This window comes from Papio anubis, chromosome 14, assembly GCF_008728515.1.
Source record: "Papio anubis isolate 15944 chromosome 14, Panubis1.0, whole genome shotgun sequence".
Taxonomy (NCBI): Eukaryota; Metazoa; Chordata; class Mammalia; order Primates; family Cercopithecidae; genus Papio; species Papio anubis.
In genome coordinates, this window is record NC_044989.1 from 29,505,200 (window position 1) to 29,526,654 (window position 21,455).

Sequence of the window (21,455 nt, forward strand, 5' to 3'; positions counted from 1 at the left end):
TGAAGAACTTTGCACATGGTGGGCTCTCAAAGCTGACTTATGGATTAATGGAAGATGCCAAGACACAAAACGTTCAACCACCTCTTATTTCATCCTCTCCCCAAAGCCATGGGAATAAGAAAAAAAGGGATAATGTGATAGATATTGGACAGATAATCTGAGGAATTCAGTTTGAGTCCAGGCTTGTCCAGTTACCTCTCATGTGTGAACTCTGGTTTTCTCATCTGCAAGACAAAGGGCTTATAGACTAGAAGATTCCAGGAACAAGCACCTGGTGAAACCTGGGCTGCAGCTCCATCTCTGCCACTGATTTGCTGGTGACCTTGAATAAGTCACTTAACCTCTCTGGGCCTCAAGTTCCTCAAATATAAAATCTAGACCAGATATTTTCTAAAGTTCCCATTTGATTTGGCTTTTTAAAGATTCCAAAGTCCATGGCCTCAGAAGAGTTAAAATAGCTATTTTGATAATTCAATCTTTGTGACAGTGCTAATGGGTGCTACGTCCCAATTAGCATTTGTGCATTTTAACAGCTGCTTCTGAGGCTACTACTACCCCAATCTCCAAGACAAGTCTGGTGTTGGAAATTTCAGAATAAAGTGGAGGCAGATTCTAAGGCAAGCAGCTGGTCACTGGATTGTCTTCCAATGGGTGTCCACACCCATAGACAGCTGGCCCTGCTGCAGAGTTGGGAGCAAAATATTCATGTTAACACTAAGTAACTATTTAAGTGTAGCAAACTATTTAAGTGTAGGAGAAAAGAAAAAAAAAATCCTTCAATTACACTTCTATTGAGTGTCTTTCTGCTCCTCAGTTGCTTTCCAGGAGCTACCATCCTTCTGGCCCTAAGGTTAACACTCCTTGCCCTTTCACGATTCAGACAACTTGCCTTCATACTGGAAAGCTGAAATGGGTAGCTCTCACTTTGGGTTGATAGGCCACTTGCTCTACAGCTGGTGTCCAGGAACCACAGGCTGCCTTAATCTTCAAGATGTATTTGAAGACACCTGGTTTTCATAGCAGACTTCAAAGAGAAAACTGGTCCAACATTTTGTACTTTGCAACACCAGAGTGACATAGGAAGGATTAGCTATGAAACATGACTAATAAGGAGAGGCGTAGCCATGAAATGTAACTCCTCTGGGGAGGGTCAAAAAGACACATCCACATTGGTGGATGTTCATGTCAGAGAAAGGGAGAGAATGCCCCCAGCCACTCCCATCCCACATTGACAATTATCAGTGCTTTTCCCAAAGATTCAACTTCTGCAGCCATCGTCTATCTTGATTTTTCTCCTCCAATGAAAGATGACCTATTTCTATTCAAGACAGAGGTGAGGTGTGCCAACTGTCTGAGTTGTGTCCTGCCTGGCAAATGTGCCCTACATGTGTATTCAACAAACAGACAGTGGAATATACAATCCCAGCACCAAGTATATTAATTCTAGGATCTTTGAATGCTGGAGAATTTAAGTGTGATAATTGGCTGTGTTTGGGCCAGATCCTGCCTAGTAAAACAGACTATGCAAATGTACCGATTATCAAATGAGTTTCTTCTGTAATTCTCAGTCCGCAGCAACCTCCTTTTAGCTGTTAAAGCTGTACTTTCTAGCTTTAAATAGGAATGGAGTTACTATTACTACTCATTTGGGTGAAACTGAATTGGGCTTTTCTACATTCTGATTTAATTTCTTATAAAACATGGACACAGGTTTTTCTCTCTCAAACTAGCCTCAGTGCCTCTTGGGCAATAATACCTTGGGACTTGTCTAAAACACCAGGTTAAGTCTTATTTTCCTTGGGTCTTTTCCGAGGTTCTAGACCTAGTGTGCTTCTTGAATGTCTCTCCTTCACCCTCTTCCGACTCAGTGCCTGTTAGGTAGAGACTGTAGAATCTACTTTACAGGAGGGATTCAGAGGGGTCTACGGCTTCTGCACAGTGCTGAACCTTAAGCAACCCAACCACAGAGGCAGGTCCACACCCACCCAGGGGTAAGGGTGGGAAACTACATTCACTCAGCCCCTCCTGGTAGTCTTCCAGGCACTGTCCTGGGTGTTTTCCTTCCATCACTGTACCTCATCTTCAGAACAACACTGAGAAGTGGTTGGTTTCTTCTTTTCTCTATAGGTGAGGAAGCTGAGGCGTAAAAAGTTTTCTTGCCCCCAAATCAAAGGACTACCCCAAGGCAGACCCAGAGAGTGACCTAGAACTGGATAATGCGGAATATCCAGTGTTGTTCGTCTCTCTCCCCCAGTTTCAGAATCTCAATTTAGTGCTGAAGATTAAATTACACAATAGATGAGAAACCTATGAAGTGTTTTATCTTGGCTATTCTCAGACCCAAAGCCTGCAAACTTTTCATATCTGAAAAGGCTTCTCCATGATAGGGGACACATCTATATTTTCTCAATGTCAGGCCCATTTTGCAGAATGACTGTGACCTTCAGGAGGATCCAGAGATCTTGACCTTTTTTGTTTTGACCCAAGAGAATCTGACCATTGAAAAAGAGCGTTGAGAAAAAGACACACTTTCCAGGACCTGCCAATCACATACGTGAAATCACTGCCACCTACTTTCTTGTTGTTTCCATCATGGAAGAGAGGTAAGGTGATGGAACCTTCTGGAAAAGATCTGCCAGCTGAGAGGAGCATCAAGTGCTGTGAAGGGAAAGGGTTCTAGCAGAGCAGGGAGGATGGTTCCGGGTTTGGTCCCGCACAGAGTAGCTGAGACCCCAGCAGGTCCATTTCTGTCTCTAGGCCTGTTTCTCTGCATTTGAAAGATGAAAGAAATGGAGCATGTGTCCTCCATGGTGCCCTTCATCTCTGAAGGTCAGTGATTCTATAGGCTTACCCTGGGCTGACACAACCAAACCTACAGACCATTCAGCCTGCCTCTGCTGAGGAGCTGCTGCCCCTAAACAGGGACTTGTTGTCATCCCAAGAGACAGATTTCCTATGGAAGGAGGTTGAATATACATCACACTCAATGGGGACCTGGTTTGCCTCTAGATTCTCAAAGAATTAAAAAGGAAAGCTTGGCCGGGCGCAGTGGCTCACACTTGTAATCCCAGCACTTTGGGAGGCCCAGGCAGGCGGATCACCTGAGGTCGGGAGTTGGAGATCAGCCTGACCAAAATGGAGAAACCCTGTCTCTACTAAAAATACAAAATTAGCCAGGTATGGTGGCACATACTTGTAATCCCAGCTACTCGGGAGGCTGAGGCAGGAGAATCTCTTGAACCTGGGAGGCTGAGGTTGTGGTGAGCCGAGACCCCCACCATTGCACTCCAGCCTGGGCAACAAGAGCAAAACTCTGTCTCAAAAAAAAAAAAAAAAAAGGAAAGCTCGTGTAAGTTTTGTACATAATGGTTGCAGGATGAACAAGTGAGTATGTGTGCACACACCTGCACATGTGTGTGTGTGTTCATACATTTTTATGATTTGATACTCACTTCCTGAAACCTCCCAGTGCATGAATCACATTTTAAAGACTGAATTCATTAACAGTTAGCTTCTAGACATTGTTTTAGTATGAAGCACAGCCACTCAGAAGAACGTTATGGTAACTATCAGAAAACCACAGGGGTGACCCTGCCCGAAGACATACCCAGTCTCCCTTATCAAAACCCCCTGGCTGTAGAAGAGTTGTCAATGACCATCCACCTTGAACACTCTGAACCCGAGGGTGGAAATGTAGCCTCTAGGAATGTGTGAGACTCCCAAAGCAGTCAAGCCCAAGGCCTGTGCCTAGGAAGCCCAGCATTTGTTACTCAGGCAGAGATGGGGGCCTTCCAACCAGGGTCATGTGCCAGGCCGAGACACTCAAGGAGATTGCATGTAGGTTCCAGCTATTCTCCATAACACCACAAAAGGGGAATAGAGAGCTTGGTGCATTTTGGACACTTGGATCTCCTCTTGAGTGGGCTCAGAATATCAAACAATCCTCCTTTGTATCCAGACTGACCTCAGATTTCCCCAGAATCCCTTGGAGCAAGGCCCTTTATGCCTCCTTAACCTGAGCCTGTTAACCAAGAGACTAGTTTCCTAAACCCTACTAGTTTTCTAAATCACCTTGGGTCAGTTTCAAGGTAGGGGACCAGCAGCTCCCGTTAGTTTTAAAGACATCCCCTCCAACATTGCCCAGTTTCCAGGTGAATGTAGGGTGGCAGGGCCTTAAAGGGCAGCCCCCCAGGGCAGGTCCACATCAGCCCCTTGGATGAGGCCTCGCAGCCTCAGGTCACTGTGAGCCTTGGAAACAAATACTGCAGAATGAAAAGAAAAGTCATAAAAAAGAGAAGAACACCATGCCCATCAATTCCATGACACTTCGTCCTTCTTGATTTTGTCTCTTATTATGAAGTAAAGCTGGAGGTCTTACTTACTTTCTTGTTCCTGGCAACGCATGCTGTAGTGTGCATAGAAGAGCCCTGAGCCCTATGGAGAGGACTTCTGTGAAGGTGTGTGGGAAGTGTATTCATAAGTAATAACACTCGCCAAGGGCTCACTGGGGCTGGTCACCATGCCAGGCACCTGACATGATCATCTTATTTAATCCCTTTGAAGTAGGCAGGATTCTTATCTCCATTCAACAGATGAAGGCATTGGAGCTCAGAGAAGTGAAGTTACATCTGATGTTACTCAGATAGGAAGGGACTCGGTGGTCTTTTACTGATGTGCTTCCTTCCTGTGAGTCCTGAGTCCCTTTCAGTAGGTCACAAACAGGATTGCCAATAGAAAAGGCAGCAGACATAGCTCCCCTCACGCAGAGCCACAGACATGGACATGTCTGCGGCTGCAGTGAGGCAGGAAACAATGTACGAGCTCCACAAGTGAGGCAGAGCTGACAGTGTCTGACTCTGCAAGTACCACCTAAAGGCAATGCCAACGTTACTGTGGTGCCACAAAATACTAAAGAAATGGTCATGGCCATATGCCATCACCTCCTTCACACTGACAATTGAAATACTATTTCTCAGGATGGACAGGAGGCTGTGCTCAAAAAATGGCATGGTATACAAATTCTGAATCAGCCAGTGTGCTGATTTAGAATGCCAACACTCTTCTGGATGGCCGCACTTCACACTACAACAATATATGAGCTCTGCAAGTGAGGCAGGAAAGGACCTGGGCCCAGAGAGGGACAGGCAGGACAAAGCTGGGGGCACGACAGGAGCCAGAGTGTCTTTGCTGTCTTGAAGGCTCTGATACGACCTATAAAGTTGGGCCTGGGATGCCCTAGGTGAGGACTGAGTCAGAGGACACATCACCAAGATCTAAGTCAGACTCTCAGTGGGCGTATGGCTCAGGAAGCCAAAACCACAAGCACAATAAAGCCCAGGGCTTAAAGTTCCCATCTAGGTTTCTTGATTGTATTAGTCTGTTCTAATGCTGCTAACAAAGACATACCCAAGACTGGGTAATTTATAAAGAAAAAGAGGCTTAATGAACTCACAATTCCACATGGCTGGGGAAGCCTCACAATCATGGCAGAAAGGGAAAGAGAAGAAATGCACATCTCACATGGCAGCAGGCAAGAGAGTGTGTGCGGGGCAACTGTCCTTTATAAAACCATCAGATCTCATGAGACTTACTCACTATCATGAGAACAGCATAGGAAAAACCTGCCCCCATGATTCAATTACCTCCCACCGGATCCCTCCCATGACATGTAGGGATTATGGGAGCTACAATTCAAGATGCGATTTGTATGGGAACACGGTCAAGCCATATCACTGATGTCTTCCAGAATATGTGCTGTGTTTCTTGGGTCTGATTGGGATCCCAGTTTAGAAAACTGAGGGTGGGTGGGCAAAGTTTCTGTGGCCATTAGGATGTATCTGTTTTCAGAAGGGGCCTATAAGAGTTCATTTAACTGAATACTTGGTCAATGGGATCTGCGTCTGAAAACAGAATTATCAGGTTTGCCACTCACTTAAAATGACAATATGATTGTGATTTTGTGTTGGGGTTATTTTCCCACTAAAAATGCTTTCCTGTCTCCAGTTATCTTGACTTGATGTCTAACTACTGGGATACAGAGCCTGACACTGGGCCTGACTGTCCTCACTTGTTGAATGGTGATGTCTGTGATACCAATCAGCTGTACAATCTTTCTCCGTACGTCTATGGCCATATGTCTTATGCATCAAGTGACCTTAATATCATCATGATTGATTCACAGGAATAGAGCACAAGACTTGAGATTCGACTCCAATTCTGCCATTGTCAGCTCTGTAATATGGGACACTGTTTGTGCTAAGCCTCATTCAGGTCATCTCAGTGAGAAGCCTCACTTTCCAGAACTGCTGAAAGGGCTTAAGATGATGAGGCATGTGCTTAGAATGGAGAATTCCCAAAGCACATTGGCTGATTCCAAATTTGCTTACCACGCCTTTTGTGAACACAGCTTCCTGTTCATCCTGAGAAATAGTATTCTGAGAAATTGTCAGTCTGAAGCAGGTGATGGCACATGACCATGACCATTTCTTTAGTATTTTGTTGTACCAAAGTAAGGTTGGCATTGCCTTTAGGTGATATTTGCAGTCAGAGGCTGTTAGAACTTTAAGCAACATTTGAGGTCAACCATTTCTCCATTCAAGATGTGAAAAAAACAAGACCCAGGCACAGGAAAATACTGACTTAGGGCCATGCCACTGATTAATGAGTCCTTCACACACAGTGTGGAGGGCATTTCTCCTGGCTGCAGAAGTCTTTCTGAATGTCACCACTTTGGGGAGCACCAGACGGGAGCTGGGCAGAAGTACTGAACCACCACCTGTCATGCATCCTCAGGCTTTCTTACTGGCCCCTCCAGCTGAAGCTGGTTTTCTTCATGGCATAGGAAAATGCCAATGTATTCCTGACAAGTCTGGTTAAGTGTCTTCAGTAAAGAACCATATGAAACATCATGCATACATGGCAATTATCTTACAGCTGGCCTTTAGAGAGATCTACACGTAACGCTACATTTCATTAAATGGAACCCCAGAAATCAGCATTCTTAAAACACTGTCAGTCCTTAAAGATTGTACTCAGCTCAAGGGAACTCTCTCAGTGGCCACTAATCCTGAGGCACAGGGAGGGTCTTCCTTGCTCAAGGGATTCATCAGAATGTCCCAGCTGTAGGCCTTCCGAATCATGAGGGACCTTGGAGACCTCTAAGAGGAAGGAAAAGGCTGGAGAATGATGGGGATCATGAAAGAATGCACAGCGGCTGGTTGCAAGGCTGGTACTAAAATTCTGTTTCTAATCCTGATTGTTATAATTATTCAAAGCTGTGCCTGACAAATAGACAAAACAATACCTTAAACAAGTAGAAAAATTCTGAAAAATCCACACTATTTTTTTCTGGAATAAATTAGCAAAACCATATATGGCTAGGTTTCAAATATCTCCCAATGATCAGATGGCTCAACTCACCTCCAATAAAGCTTTTTGGGTTGTCTCCTCCTGCATGTACTCTTCTGCCAACAAGCTGCTTTTTGATGGTTGCTGGAAGCTCCCTGCTGGTGAGCATGTCTGTTCTCAGGCCAGGAGCCACAGTGAGAACAGGGTGAGGGAAAGCATGGGGCCAGAAGCAAAGGGGAAAGTTCACTAGAGAATTCTTAGGAAGCCTCCCAGCTCCAGGCCCATCAGCCTTGTGCTTGGGGCAATTCATTTAACCACCTGAGTCTCGGTTTTCTCATGGATAAACCAGGGAGAATTATCACACTAATTATGCTGATAAAAATAATATAAATACCTGTAATCCCAGCACTTTGAGAGGCCGAGGCGGACAGATCACTTGAGGTCAGGAGTTCGAGATCAGCCTAGCCAACATAGTGAAACCCCGTCTCTACTAAAAATACAAAAATTAGCCAAGCATAATGGCAGGTGCCTGTCACCTCAGCTACTCAGGAGGCTGAGGCAGGAGAATCACTTGAACTCGGGAAGCGGAGGTTGCAGTGAGCCAAGACTGTGCCACTACACTCTGGCCTGGGTGCCAGAGTGAGATTCCGTCTCAAAAACAAACAAACAAAAAAATATATATATCTACTATGATGATCATATGAGGTAATGAATGTGGCCATGCTTTATAAACCCTGAGCTACCATATATTAATAGATGGATGTTCTCACCATCTTGGCCTGTGATGCAGACATAGCACTGTGTCTTCTTCCTGTGCCTCAGATCTACCACCAGGAACCTGGGGATGAACTGACCTGACTTGACCTTGGAGGACCCAGGGAGAAGCAGGCTGGAACAGAGATCCTTCTGTCCTTGCCTTATTTTATATCAACCTCTCAGGGGCATGGGAGAGGCACCAGGGTGTCTGGGGAGGCATTGCATGGAGTAACTAGAAGCACAGATCCTGCATGAGGTCAGGCTCCCAAGTTGGAAATTTGGCTGTGCCATTACTAGCTCCACATGTCAGAGAAAATTATTTAATCTTTTTGTGCCTCAATTTTTTCAACTGCAAAATAAGAATTAAAGCAGGGAGCACCTCCTGGAATTGTGAGGAGGGTGAAATGCAATAGTGTATGTTGAGTGCCCTGCATGGTGACTTGCACACAGTTTGGCCTTATTTAATGATGGGTGTCATTGCTGTTACTCATTTTTTTTCCTTTTTCTTTTTTTTTTTTTTTTTTGAGACAGAGTCTCACTCTGTTGCCCAGGCTGGAGTGCAGTGGCGCAATCTTGGCTCACTGCAAGCTCCACCTCCCGGGTTCACACCATTCTCCTGCTTCAGCCTCCCAAGTAGCTGGGACTACAGGTGCCTGCCACCACGCCCCGCTAATTTTTTGTATTTTTAATAGAGACAGGGTTTCACCGTGTTAGCCAGGATGGTCTCGATCTCCTGACCTTGTGATCTGCCCATCTTGGCCTCCCGAAGTGCTGGGATTACAGGTGTGAGCCACCGTGCCCAGCCATTGCTGTTACTCTTTAAGTGTCTCCGTGAGTCAGCAATGGCAGAGAGGATATAAGAGGGAGTATATCCAGCACAGCAGGAAGAAAACTTTGTTTCAAGCCCCGTTGCAGTTGGAAGTGTAAAAGGAAAAGGGGTGACGGAGAAACGTGTGCTCCTCTCTCAAACTTTCCTTTGTGACGGCTGATTGAGCTTGGCTGTGGAAGACCTCAAGTGAGATGACCTGGGTTCTAGCTCTGGCTCTGTGATATAACTTCACACAAGCCACTTAAGCTTTCCAGACCTCAGTGTCCTCATCTGTAAAATGGAGTGGGGGAATAAAATGATTCTCCGGTCTCTTGCATCTCTACCATGCTAAGAATAATTGCCCCTTTGGGCAGGTGGCCAAAATAAGCTGCCTAACTTCACTCTAGCCAGCTGGTCAGTAGAAACCCAGGGGGCCTGACTTCCAGCCCAGGCTTAGACGATTAGGGACTGTGGCTCCCCCTTTCTGGATTATCTCCTTAAGGGGTACTTGGCTCACCAGTCACCTTCGTTATTAATCCACAAGCTGCCATCAACATCTGGTCACTTGCTTCATAACACTAAGTACCCAACCTGGCCCCTACCCACTCTGCCCACAACCACTGTTCATTTGTCATAGAGCCCCATAACTTGAAATCATTCACTTCTTTTTCACCAGCCTGCTCCCTGGAATGCATCTTGGGAACCAATCACCCAATTCAAGACATCTGTTTAGCTCACTTATAATCAAGCTGCCGAGAAGAAGGGCCAAGTCTCCTTCCATCAATCAATTACATGAACACAGCCTCGGATGGCAGCGTGTGCGCACACGTGCACACTGCAGTGGGAGATACACATGGAAAGTTGAATTCTTATTTCTCTTATCAGTGACCATTACTATGTTACAGATAGAAAAACATGGCTCTGCTCTTAATCACAGAACAGAAAATTGAAAATAAATTCTTAAGTCAACTAGCTTAGCTTCCTCATTTTATAGATGGGAAAATTAAGGCTCAGGAGAGTGAAGGGACGTGGTCAAAGTGGCATGGCCTAGGGCCTGGAGCAGGAAGAGAGTTGAGACCAGAACCCAGACTGGACTTCCAATTCAGTTCTCTGCTTGCAATTTCCAGGAAACACTCATGCAGAATATGTGTATGTGTGTTGGGTAAGAAAGTCTAACAGAATGACGCAGGCTCCTGAGGGCATGGTGAAATCCTTAGCAGTTTGTACCATTTTTCAATACGACATCTGTCTAAACAGGCTTATTCCTGAAACCAGAAGGTTGGAGATGAACTCTGAGCAACGTGGCATCCATGACAATAGGAGAAGGCCTGGTGGTTAAGGGAGACCTCAGAATATGCAGATAGACCTCCCCACTTACTCTGCTGTCTCTAAAGAGACAGGACTTGCTGGGTGTTAATGTGAACATGCGGTTCCATTCCTCCCTGTTTTCAAACACAGGAAGGTACCAGGCTGGCCGAGCACAGACCTTCTACCCTTCAGGGACTCCCAGTCCAGTTGGGGGATGAACTTGCCCACACCTAACTCTAAGAGACGTCGGGGAAAACAGAACAAGGGAGGCTCTTTGCCTGGGAGGACTGAAGGTTCACAGAAAGAGCAACTGCTGGGCTACATCTTGAAGGATGAAACACTTTCAACAGATATTAAGGGTTTGTCTAGGAAGTTTGCTAAGAACAGAGGAGAAGATAAGGTTATTCTAGGCAGGTGAAGAACTGATATTGCTTAATTCGCTATAGGTGTATAAATGTTGAAGCTGAACTGCATGAATTAAATCCCAGCTCAAATACTAGTGTGATTAAAGGCAAAATGCTTTCAAGTTCCAGAGGGCAAAACTAGGGACTTAAAAGAGTTTTAAGCCAGAGCCTTAGAGCAAATGGAGCCACGCCACCAAAACCCACCTTTTGCTGTGCACTGGGCACATTCAGATCTGTCATGATATCCTCACAATAATGCTGTCAGTTGGTAATCCTGATCACTTCCACTTTAAAGATGACATAGAGAACCAAAAGGAGTAGGTAGTGGCTGAAAGTAATACAACTCACAAGAATCAGAGCTGGGAATTCATTCCATGTCTCAGATCCCCAAGATGAGTTTTCCCCACTGTGGTTCTATGTGTTGCTTTCAGGCCGAGGCTGGAAGACCTTTTGTTGGGATGTTACAGAGGAGATTGATTGATTGATTGATTGATTTACTTTTTGAGATGGAGTTTCGCTCTGTAACCCAGGCTGGAGTGCAATAGTGCAGTCTCAGCTCACAGCAACCTCCACCTCCTGGGTTCAAGCATTTATCCTGCCTCAGCCTCCCAAGCAGCTGGGATTACAGGTGCCTGCCACCACATTCCCAGTTAATTTTTTGTAGTTTTAATAGAGATGGGGTTTCAGCATATTGGCCAGGCTGGTCTGGAACTCCTGACCTCAGGTGATCCACCCGCCTCGGCCTCCGAAAGTGCTGGGATTACAGGCATGAATCACTGCGCCCGGCCCAGAGAAGATTTAAATAGGCAATGTAGAGGCGAGTTAAAGCCCTAGGATAACCAGACCTAGTTCTTCAGTCCAGTGAACACCCTCACGAGAATCCTGTTTTTTAAGGTGCTCTCCAAGTGACTATAAGGCAACTAGACTGAGTGTGGCCATGTGTTCATCCACACCAGCAAGGCACTGACCCCACACCAAGGCAATCCGTGGGGCAGCAAAACTCTACTGGGCTGATGCAAACCCAAGGTATTCAAGGGATGAGGTGTGCAAAGCAACAGATGGGACTGAAATGTGAGAAAATATTTTGTGAGCCCTCTTATTGAGAAGAAAATGAACCCTTGCCTCTATGGTAGAGAGGTTAGGCAGGGGCTCTGCCAAGCAGATGGCCTGGGTTTGAATCTCAGCTTTGCCACTAGTCCTGGGGCGATCACTAACCTCTCTAGGCCTCTGTTTCCTCATCCTACAGATGCGGCTATTTGATCAGACCACAGAAGGCCCTGACAGCTCACAATTTCTATGAACTTCTCATAGACCAAATTATCCTAGTCATCTACCCAAATGGGCTGGTTCAAGTCCTGTGAATCAGAGCTCTCTTCTGACACAAAGTTTTGCGCCTGAGCTCTCAACAAAACATTTTAAGACGATTTTCTCTTATTTTTCTCACTCTTGATCAGTCCTTTTCCTGAACACGTTTTGGACACATGTCTTTCTAGGTTGGTTAGAAGTGCTCTGTATACGATAGCTCAGATGTCCCACAGCTGTCAAAAGAGAAATTCCTCAGCTCACTCATGTCTGCTGAGTATGCTTTTTTAGGTTAAGAAAAGAAAAAAAACAAGCCTGCTCAAAGTAGTTAAAATCACAGCTTTGAATCCTCAACCAAAGTCAGTCCAGCCCATCAACTGTTCTCCCCTTAGACACATTTCTTTCCTGAAACTGATTAATATGACTAGAAATGAGAGGGCTGGTGGGAATGTCCCTGCCCTTTAATAAAACAGAGAACTTCGGGGGCTGGAAAGCTGGAGGTTGGGAATTGGGAGACCTCAGTTTGCTCCTCGTTTGTGCCTGAACTGCTGAGCAGACATTGCAATTACCTCTAGTGAGTACACAATGAGTATAAAACATGAGAGAAGTACCAGGGGTGCAAAAGGAAACAAGATGTGAATTCCTGGACGTCTAAATGCTTCAAGTCTAGGAAGAGTGATAATGCAGGACCACAAATAACTAAGACACAAGGAAAAGTGTGACATCAGAGGCACCGAGTAGCAGGGAGACACATAAAAATTTTCTCCATGAGAATATGGGGATAAAGTGAGGTCCACAACCTCCCAGACTGTTCTAATTTGGGGCTATAGTGTGGTCACCAGCTGCTGGTGGTGAATACTTGCTATATGGTATCCAAAAGGAAGCTCTATTAAATCCAACAGCCATGTCATGTCTGCTAAAACTGAGTAAACCTTCCTATTAGGTAATGATGGTTCGTCAGACCCAGAGAGAGATTCTGCCTCCACAGAACTGACTGGAGTGTTGGGGGTACCACACATACATACAACATTCCTTCATTTAAAAATTCCTCACTTCCTTGGCTTTGGTGTTGATATGGTTTGGCTGTGTCCCCACCCAAATCTCATCTTGAACTGTAGCTCTCATAATTCCCACGTGCCATGGGAGGGACCCTGTGTGAGGTAACTGAATCATGGGGGCAGGTCTTCCCCATGCTGTTCTTGTGATAGTGAATAATCTCATGAGATCTGATGGTTTTATAATGTGGAATTCCCCTGCACACACTCTCTTTGTCTGCCACCATGTAAGATGTGGTTTTGCTCCTCCTTGCCTTCTGCCATGATTGTGAGGCCTCCCCAGCCATGTGAAACTGTGAGTCAATTAAACTTCTTGCCTTTATAAATTACCCAGTCTCAGGTTTGTCTTTATTGGCAGCATGAGGACAGACTAACACAGGTGACTATACCATCTCCTGGTTCTCCTCCTCTCTCCCGTTTCTTCATCTCTCTCTGTTTCATGGTCCTTTTCCTCTGCTTACCTCTCAAACGAAACATCCTGGATCTCCTCTGGGTCTTCAACCTCCAATTACCAGCTTTGACCTCGGTCTGTGTGTGTGTGTGTGTGAGATGGAGTCTCGTTCTGTCACCCAGGCTGGCATGCAGAGGCACACTCTCATCTCAATGCAACCTCTGCCTCCCGGGGTCAAGCGATTTTCCTACCCCAGCCTTCCAAGTAGCTGGGGCTACAGGCACATGTGCATCCAGCTAATTTTTGTATTTTTAGTAGACATAGGTTTTCACCATGTTAGCCAGGTTGGTCTTGAACCCCTGACCTCAGGTGATCCACCTACTTGGCCTCCCAAAGTGCTGGGATTACAGGTGTGAGCAACTGTGCTGGCCTCAACCTCAGTCTTGCTGCTAATAACTCTCCATCCACTTCTCTCCTCAAAGCCAAGACCTGGGTTTACAGCTTTGTACTGGCCATCTTCACCTGGCTGTCCTAAGGCATTTCAAATGTAACTTGATTACAGTGGATCTCACCATATTTCCTCCTCCCTTTAGATATCTTGGTCAATATCTTTCCTTGCCAAATGTTTCTCTTCTCTGTTCCAGTCAATGACATCTTCATCCACTCAGTTACTCAAGGTGGATTCTCCTGAATAGGAAACCAAGTGATGCTCACCTTATATCCAGAATCTCTTCCAGATTCCCCTCCTTCCCTTTCTTTCCCACCCTATGCCTCATGTGTAGGACCATGCCCAAATCCTGAGCATACGCAGAGTAACTGTCTCTCCAGCCTCACCCCAGGTCCTCTACAGCCTGTGCCACAGAGCTTGACCTGTTCCCAAACACGCCTTTGCACATGCATCCCTTTTGTCCAGAACACTCTTCTCATGACTCTCCATGTTCCCTAGAGTCCAAGGTCCAGTTCTGCTGCCCTAGTCTCCAAAACATCTCCCTTCTTGAGTCCTCTACAGACCTGGTCCTCCCTCCTCTGTGTTCCTGGGCCTCTGATACTGCATTTGTCAAAGAGCAGGCATGCTTACCTCTTCCTCCAGAGCTCCTTGAGGGAAGCAAACATGCCCTATTTGTCTTTATCATTGACATGCCTAGAGCACAACCAAGCGTACACTTGGCACTCCACGACTGTTGACATCCCTTCTCCCGTTCTCTGTGTTGGTGGAGACATGCTAAGGGGGAAATGATGCAGGCAGGGTGGGGGTGCAAGAGGGCCTCCGAAGGGGGAAGTCAAGACTGAAGCAAGCACTAGGGAGCCATCTTCCCAGGGGTGAGAGCCAAACCCATGTGAACAGGAAAAAGAATAAATGAAAAGGCGATCAGACAGCCAAGGGCGACCCCTCCTACTTTTGTGTCTTTCTCTCTCTTTCCTTGTGTGTCTCTCTCTGTCTCTGTCCCCTCATCATCTGTTTCCCTTTGTCAGTGTCTTTCCTGCTCTGTCTGTGAAAAGTGTTTTAAATGGATCTTTTCTGACTTGTTTTTCTCACCTTTGTGTCACATGGTCATTCATTCTCTTACTATCTTTTATTCTGACTTTTTTTCTTTCTGCATATCCTTACTCAACTTGCCACCAACAGAGATAAATTGTTCATATTTATTGGAATGTTTTTATGTGTCTTTGTTTTAAAGGGATATGACCAAGAGGAGCATTTTAAACATGCCTCTCCTCGAAACACCTAAGCCAACTCCTTTTTATTGAATTTCCATGGATTGAGTACACTGGCTCCCAGTAGGTCAGGGCCCTCAAAGTGATAGCCGGTCCCTGATCCTTGGTCTTGTGTGACTGCCAGCATTACTGTCCCCTTTGGGACTCAGCCTTTGTGGTGAATGCATGCAGAGGTCTTTTGTTTACCAAGCTTATAGATGAAAATACAGAGGCATAAGCTAGGAAAGAGCTTGACACCCTAGCTCAGTGAGCAAGGTTAGGAAGAGAACACAAAAAGACCTGGCCTGGCAGGGGCAGAGGAGTTGGTAAGGAAGCTTTCAGCCCTGACAACAGTCCACAAGGGAGCTGCTTTTCACTGACACCAGTGCTCCTGAGGACCAGAATGGCTGTTCACAGCCAGCCACATTAAATACGTAATTTCAGAAATGCGATCAAACTGACTTCCTGCCAGAGATATGAAGCAAATCCCATACAGAGCCGGAGGCCCTTTGTGTTTTCCATTTTTGATTCCGTGTTAGGCTGATTTTTTTTTTTTTTTTTTTTTTTGAGAGAGAGATATTTAATTTACCTAGTCTTTTCAATCAAAGAAATTGATACATTAACAGGATGGGTAGTGATGGTGGCAGTGGCAGGGAAAGTAATTAAAAAATCTAATTTTTCTTTCTAAAAGCACCAGCCCCTGAATTGGATAGATCCCCTTGGACTGGAAAGCAGACAAAGTTTGAATAGAACTTTTATTCAAATCTAACAGTTATTTTGTTGTGCTTAGACGCTGGGATGTTGGGAAGAATATTTTCTTTCCCAGGAGCCAATATTCTGGACATTAGGGGGCTGGATCAGTTTCTTAGGGCAGTCATAACAAAGTACCATCAACTGGGTGGCTTAAAATAATGGGTGGCTTAAAATAATCGGTCATAACAAAGTACCATCAACAGGGTGGCTTAAAAAAACTTCTTTTCTCACAGTTTTGGAGGCCAAAAATTCAAAGTTAACATGTAGGCAGGGCCATGCTCTCCCTGAAGCACTAAAGAAGAATTTGTTCCTTCCTCTTAGCTCCCAGTGCTGCCTGCGATCCTTGGTGTTCCTTGGCTTGTAGACACATCACTCTAATCTCTGACTCCATAGCCACATGGTGTGCACCCTATATATGCCTGTGTTTTCTCTTCTTATAAGGACACCAATCATATTGGATTAAGGCCCATCCTAATCCAGTATGGTCTCATTTTTATTTGATTACAAAGACTCTATTTCCAAATAAGGTCACATTCGCAGGTACTAGGGCATTAGAACTTTAACATAATGTTGTGGGGAGACACAAGTCAATCCATACAGGGACCATAGTCTGGGATGGGGAGGGAGGGATGGTAGAGAAGACAAGACTACCTACAGTGCCAAGAGGATTCCACTCATGGTTAGAACGGGTTGAATTACTTGGCCTGCCTGGGATAGTCTCCATTTGGTGATATCAAGTCTTGGTCCCATAGCTACCCAAGGTCTTAGACATCAGATTGATCATTCAGCTAAACACCAGGTCATCCAGGAAGTGGGCATGCCCTCCAGGCAGGGAAAGCTCATCTTTGAAATAACTTTGTGACATGATAGAAAGAGCACTCAGAGAGTCAGAAAGTCTGGGTTTATTCTTTTCTAACGGCTCACCTACTCCGTAAATTGAAAGCACATTAATAAACTCCTTTGACCCTCAATGTGTATTTCCATAAAAATAAAACATAACCGAGACGGGCGGATCACGAGGTCAGGAGATTGAGACCATCCTGGCTAACACGGTGAAACCCCGTCTCTACTAAAAATACAAAAAAACTTAGCCAGGCGTGGCGGCGGGTGCCTGTAGTCCCAGCTACTCGGGAGGCTGAGGCAGGAGAATGGCGTGAACCCGGGAGGCGGAGCTTGCAGTGAGCTGAGATCCGGCCACTGCACTCCAGCCTGGGTGACAGAGCGAGACTCCGTCTCAAAAAAAAAAAAATAAATAAAATAAAATAATTTTCATCTACTGCAATTTTATAATACAACTTAAATGAGAAAAGTGGGTGAAAAGAGTTTTGCAATGTATCATGTTTTGTTTTATTTTTATTTTTTTAAATAAATGAAAAGTCCCTTTCTCCTGCTCATATGGGGCAGAACCTTTCGTCGTTCAATTTAAAAAGTTGATGTGATTCTTCCCATACCCAGAGTGGGCAAATATGACTTAAAGTTGGAAAGGATACCATCTGTCTCTGTGGCTCTAAAACTCAAGGTGATCAAAACTGCCTTTCAAAACCCCCAGTGGCCTTAATCTTTTAGCATCTGGTGCTACCTGATGGAACAGATTTTTATCTGGGTAGGTAGTTAGAGCCTAATCCTTTAGCCAAGCCTATAAATAAGTCTAAAGGCATTAGAGCTGATGATAAAAAGAAAAATAAAGTCTTTCTTTAGACGTCCTCCCTCTCAAAGCCTTAGGGGAGGAATGTGCAGCCCTCTGCTCGCTGATGATGAAATTAGTGGGCGTTCGTCATTCAACACAAAGGCGAGAAAGGACTGGAATCTGATGTCAAAAGCCATAGAAGAGAATATATTTCACACAGCATATCAGGCCCCAACGCAAATTAGAAGAAATATGGGGAGGCTTCAAAAAGGTAGGTCAAACTTTTTCCTCAAGCAGATAATTACAGACTGGGGGTGAGTAAATCTTATTAGCCTCTTTCCACCTTGTCTCTTCTCATAAAACACTGGAAAGAAGAAAGCCATTCCAATTCAGAACTGGACCGCTCACCCGAGAGAGGCCTAGCCCAGTGGTCATCAGGACACCTGCAATTAGGTTGTTGATGCTCACTGTCATTCCCCCACCCTGACGTCCCCCACCAGAACGCAGGTGAAGACAGCCAGCCAAGCGTGGAGTTCCACGATGGACTTGCAGAGACTTGGTGACTTCTCACTGTCTGAAGAACGATCCCTTCAGGCAGCAATTTTCCAGTCAAATTTCTCAGTCCAAGTTTGAGGCCTTAAGATTAATGAAGTTGTTAACATTTCTTAAAATGTCTTTCACAGCAGTTGAAAGGTATGGATTTATCACCCGACTCGGCTGGCCTCTTTGATTCATAGACTTGTAGGCTGAGCCCTGACCAACATCCTTAAAGGGACCAGACTCTTGGCATTAGCTCTGCCTTTAGCTTGTTCTACAGTGGGTCTTGGGGCAAGTCCTTAACATCTGTGCTCTGAGGTCAGCCCACTGGGGACACTTGGGCTTAGTTGTCTATGGAATGATTTCTCTGGTCTATGAGCACTGAAAGGGCAGGGCCAACCCTTACCTGTCTTTATATTTGCATCACTTCCCACATCAGGCACAGGGCCAAGCACACAGAGATGATGATGGTGGTGGTGGTAATGTCTTCATAAGTCTCAGCTGAATTAAATATGGCAGAAAGATGTAAAGCCTCTGAAATGCCCACCATGATCGGTTAAGGGACCACCAATGCAGAATAAGCTCCTCCTTCCCCATACATCAATAGCAACAATGGTGATGACTTGGGTACTCTTACCCAGAACTTGGGCAGTAACTGCCAATGGTTTGGGTCCTCTCCTCTGCCAAGAACGGAAATCATGAGAATTCCAGGCCATGAGGAGAGTTTGAAAAAGATCTTGAAAAACCTCCAGATTGATTCCTTTGCCCTAAGGTGGCATGGCATTTCACCCTCATTTTACAGGTAAGGAGGATGAAGCTCAGGGAGCACCAAATGGGTTTATCAGGGCCAAGTCGTGGGTTGGAGGTAGCTTAATAAGCTTTCATGGTTTTCTTCTTTTGACCTGCAACCTCTTACAAGATGCTCCACAGGGAACAAATATGTTGCCCTCTGCAGAATGCAGGGGGTAGATCTGTCTTTTTTGGGCCTTCCGCATTTTATAAAAATTGTTCTCCTGTAGAGATACTGAATGACTTTGGGAGCAAACTCAAAAATATTACCTGAAGACCAGTTGTATTGCAAATCTGGTTACAAAGCATTAACAACGCAAAGATCCAGATTTCAATTATTTATAGATACCTGCCCTTATCATAAGATGACACTGAGTGTCTGGCTTAAATAAAATCAGGAAGTAATTCTTATCTGGAATCTCCTGACGACCACTGATCTTTCTCTCCTGCGAGGGCTGCTTAAGAGTCACAGGAAACATGCCAGCACAGAAGATAATTCTAAACTGCCCTAGGGTTTTTGATGGATTTTTTTTTTTTTTTTTGGTTAAAATATGGTACAGAAAGGTACAGTTAATATGAACCAGGAGCATTATAGATGAGAGGACAGCAGGCTTTGGACTGGAAGCTTTTCTATAGTGAGTGGAACATCTCTGTTAGGTACATTTGAAATAGCTTAGGCCGAGGGTATAGACTGCATGGAGGAATAGGTAAATATGTCCAGAAGGGAATCTAGAACTCAGTGCTACACTAGGTTTATAAATACTTAATTGAATCAGGCCTGATGAATGAGTTTCATCTCTGGAGGCCTTTTGCATTCATTCATCATACATATGAGGCTGGTGCAAAAGTAATTGTGGTTTTGCCATTGAAAGTAGTGGCAAAAGCCACAATTACTTTTGCACCAATCTAATAAGTCTTTATGCATATCTTCCATGTGATAGAATAAAGTGGAAAGCAAAGCTTAGTGCCTGTCCTTATGGGGTTCACCCTGGAGGAGTTCAAGAGAATTAAAATGTTCATTTGGAAATGCTTCTTCTCTCCTCTAAATCTCCTCACTGCGGAGACCCAGCTACTATGAACTGTTTGAATGAGCACAGAGAAGGAGGAATCTTATACCATGTGAAGCAGCCTCCCGAGGGCTCTTAGGACAGGACCTACCAGGCTGTGTAGGTGGCACCTGGGAGAAAAAATGAAAGTAGGGAAAGAACTCTGGCTTGGTAGCTGGAGACGCCACTCTGTGTGATCTTATTAAACTTAGTTTCTGCATCTGTAAAAATGTAATTGGACCTGGTCTCTTTATGTCGGATGCTGTTGCAGAATCAAATGAACTGAAAAAATATCAAAGAACATGTTTGGGAAACTTTAAGAAGCCTCCCAACTGTAAGGGGCCCTGGAAGACCTGTGTTGCTCATAATAGTAATCCCCTCTTAAGAGATTGTGATTGTTGACTGGGTGCGGTGGCTCACTCCTGTAATCCCAGCACTTTGGAAGGCTGAGGCCGGCAGATCATGAGGTCAGGAGATCGAGATCATCCTGGATAACACAGTCAAACCCCGCCTCTACTAAAAATACAAAGACAAAAAAATCAGCTAGGCATGGTGGCAGGAGCCTGTAGTCCCAGCTACTCAGGAGGCTAAGGCAAGAGAATGGTGTGAACCTGGGAGGCGGAGCTTGCAGTGAGCGGAGATCTCGCCACTGCACTCCAGCCTGGGTGACAGAGCAATACTCCATCTCAAAAAAAAAAAGAGAGAGAGAGAGAGAGATTGTTAGAAACGCTGTGGGTTAGAACCAGAAAGCAAGCCACAGTCAAGATGCAAATAAACATCTCCTCCAATGATTGATAAGGGGATGGCTGGAATACTATATACCATAAAGGCTAAGCGGGAGGGATATGGCAGCAACAAAACCCTTGGCTCCCATGAGGATACAGAGCGCAGCTGGAATGACCTGGCTGGAATGCTCCAGTGGGTTGAGTATCACTGGGAGACAGAGGGCTCAGAAAGACTTCTTTTGTATATAGGGAACTGAGGGAATCCCCTGGAGCACTATGAATCCCAAACTGAAACTCACAGAGTCCTTATTACGAGATGGTGATGGTGCATCACAAGTAACTATTAAACATATACTTACCATATCGGCTGCGATGAGACAGGAAAGGGAAGGAGTCTTTCATTATCCAGGTGAGATTCCATGTAAAATAATCAGGAGAAGGAGAAGGTATGTTTGTTGGTGACTCCAAGGAGCTATGACCTGGACATAAAAACAAAGAAAACACTGATCCATGTGCTTGGGGTGTGTCTTTTAGCTGTCACTAAGTATCAGTCAAAAAGGAAGTTTAGGAGGGGCTTTCATGACATCCATTGGAAAGATGAGGGGAAAAAATGAGCCACTAGTAGACTGAGTTGACCTCAGGACCCTGATGTACATTTTCTACCAAGGGCAGACAGATCTAAGAGGTCTGAATGTTCTGACCAAGGCCACGCTGAGGAGCTCTGGGAGATGAACTAGAAGCCGGGGCACTTAATGGCTTGGTCTAAGAGTTCTATCCAAAGTCTATTCTGTCTATAATAATTTGTGCAGCTTTATAGAGAACTCCAATTCATCTCATCCAGATAATGCCTCCATCCCTACTTTATGTTCAGACTTGTAACTTCATCTAATGTTGTTTGCTTAGGTTATTGCC

The 21,455-nt window shown here is 45.0% G+C and overlaps 1 protein-coding gene across 1 annotated transcript in view; it reads right to left on the reverse strand.

Annotated features, from left to right (window-relative positions):
• The window catches only part of ALK (ALK receptor tyrosine kinase), a 749,759-nt gene that overhangs the window by 516,009 nt on the left and 212,295 nt on the right, over nt 1-21,455 (reverse strand). The window contains exon 2 of the mRNA XM_017947405.3: nt 20,903-21,022. Within this exon, the coding sequence (XP_017802894.3) occupies nt 20,903-21,022 (120 nt within the window). The remainder of the gene's footprint in view (nt 1-20,902; nt 21,023-21,455) is intronic.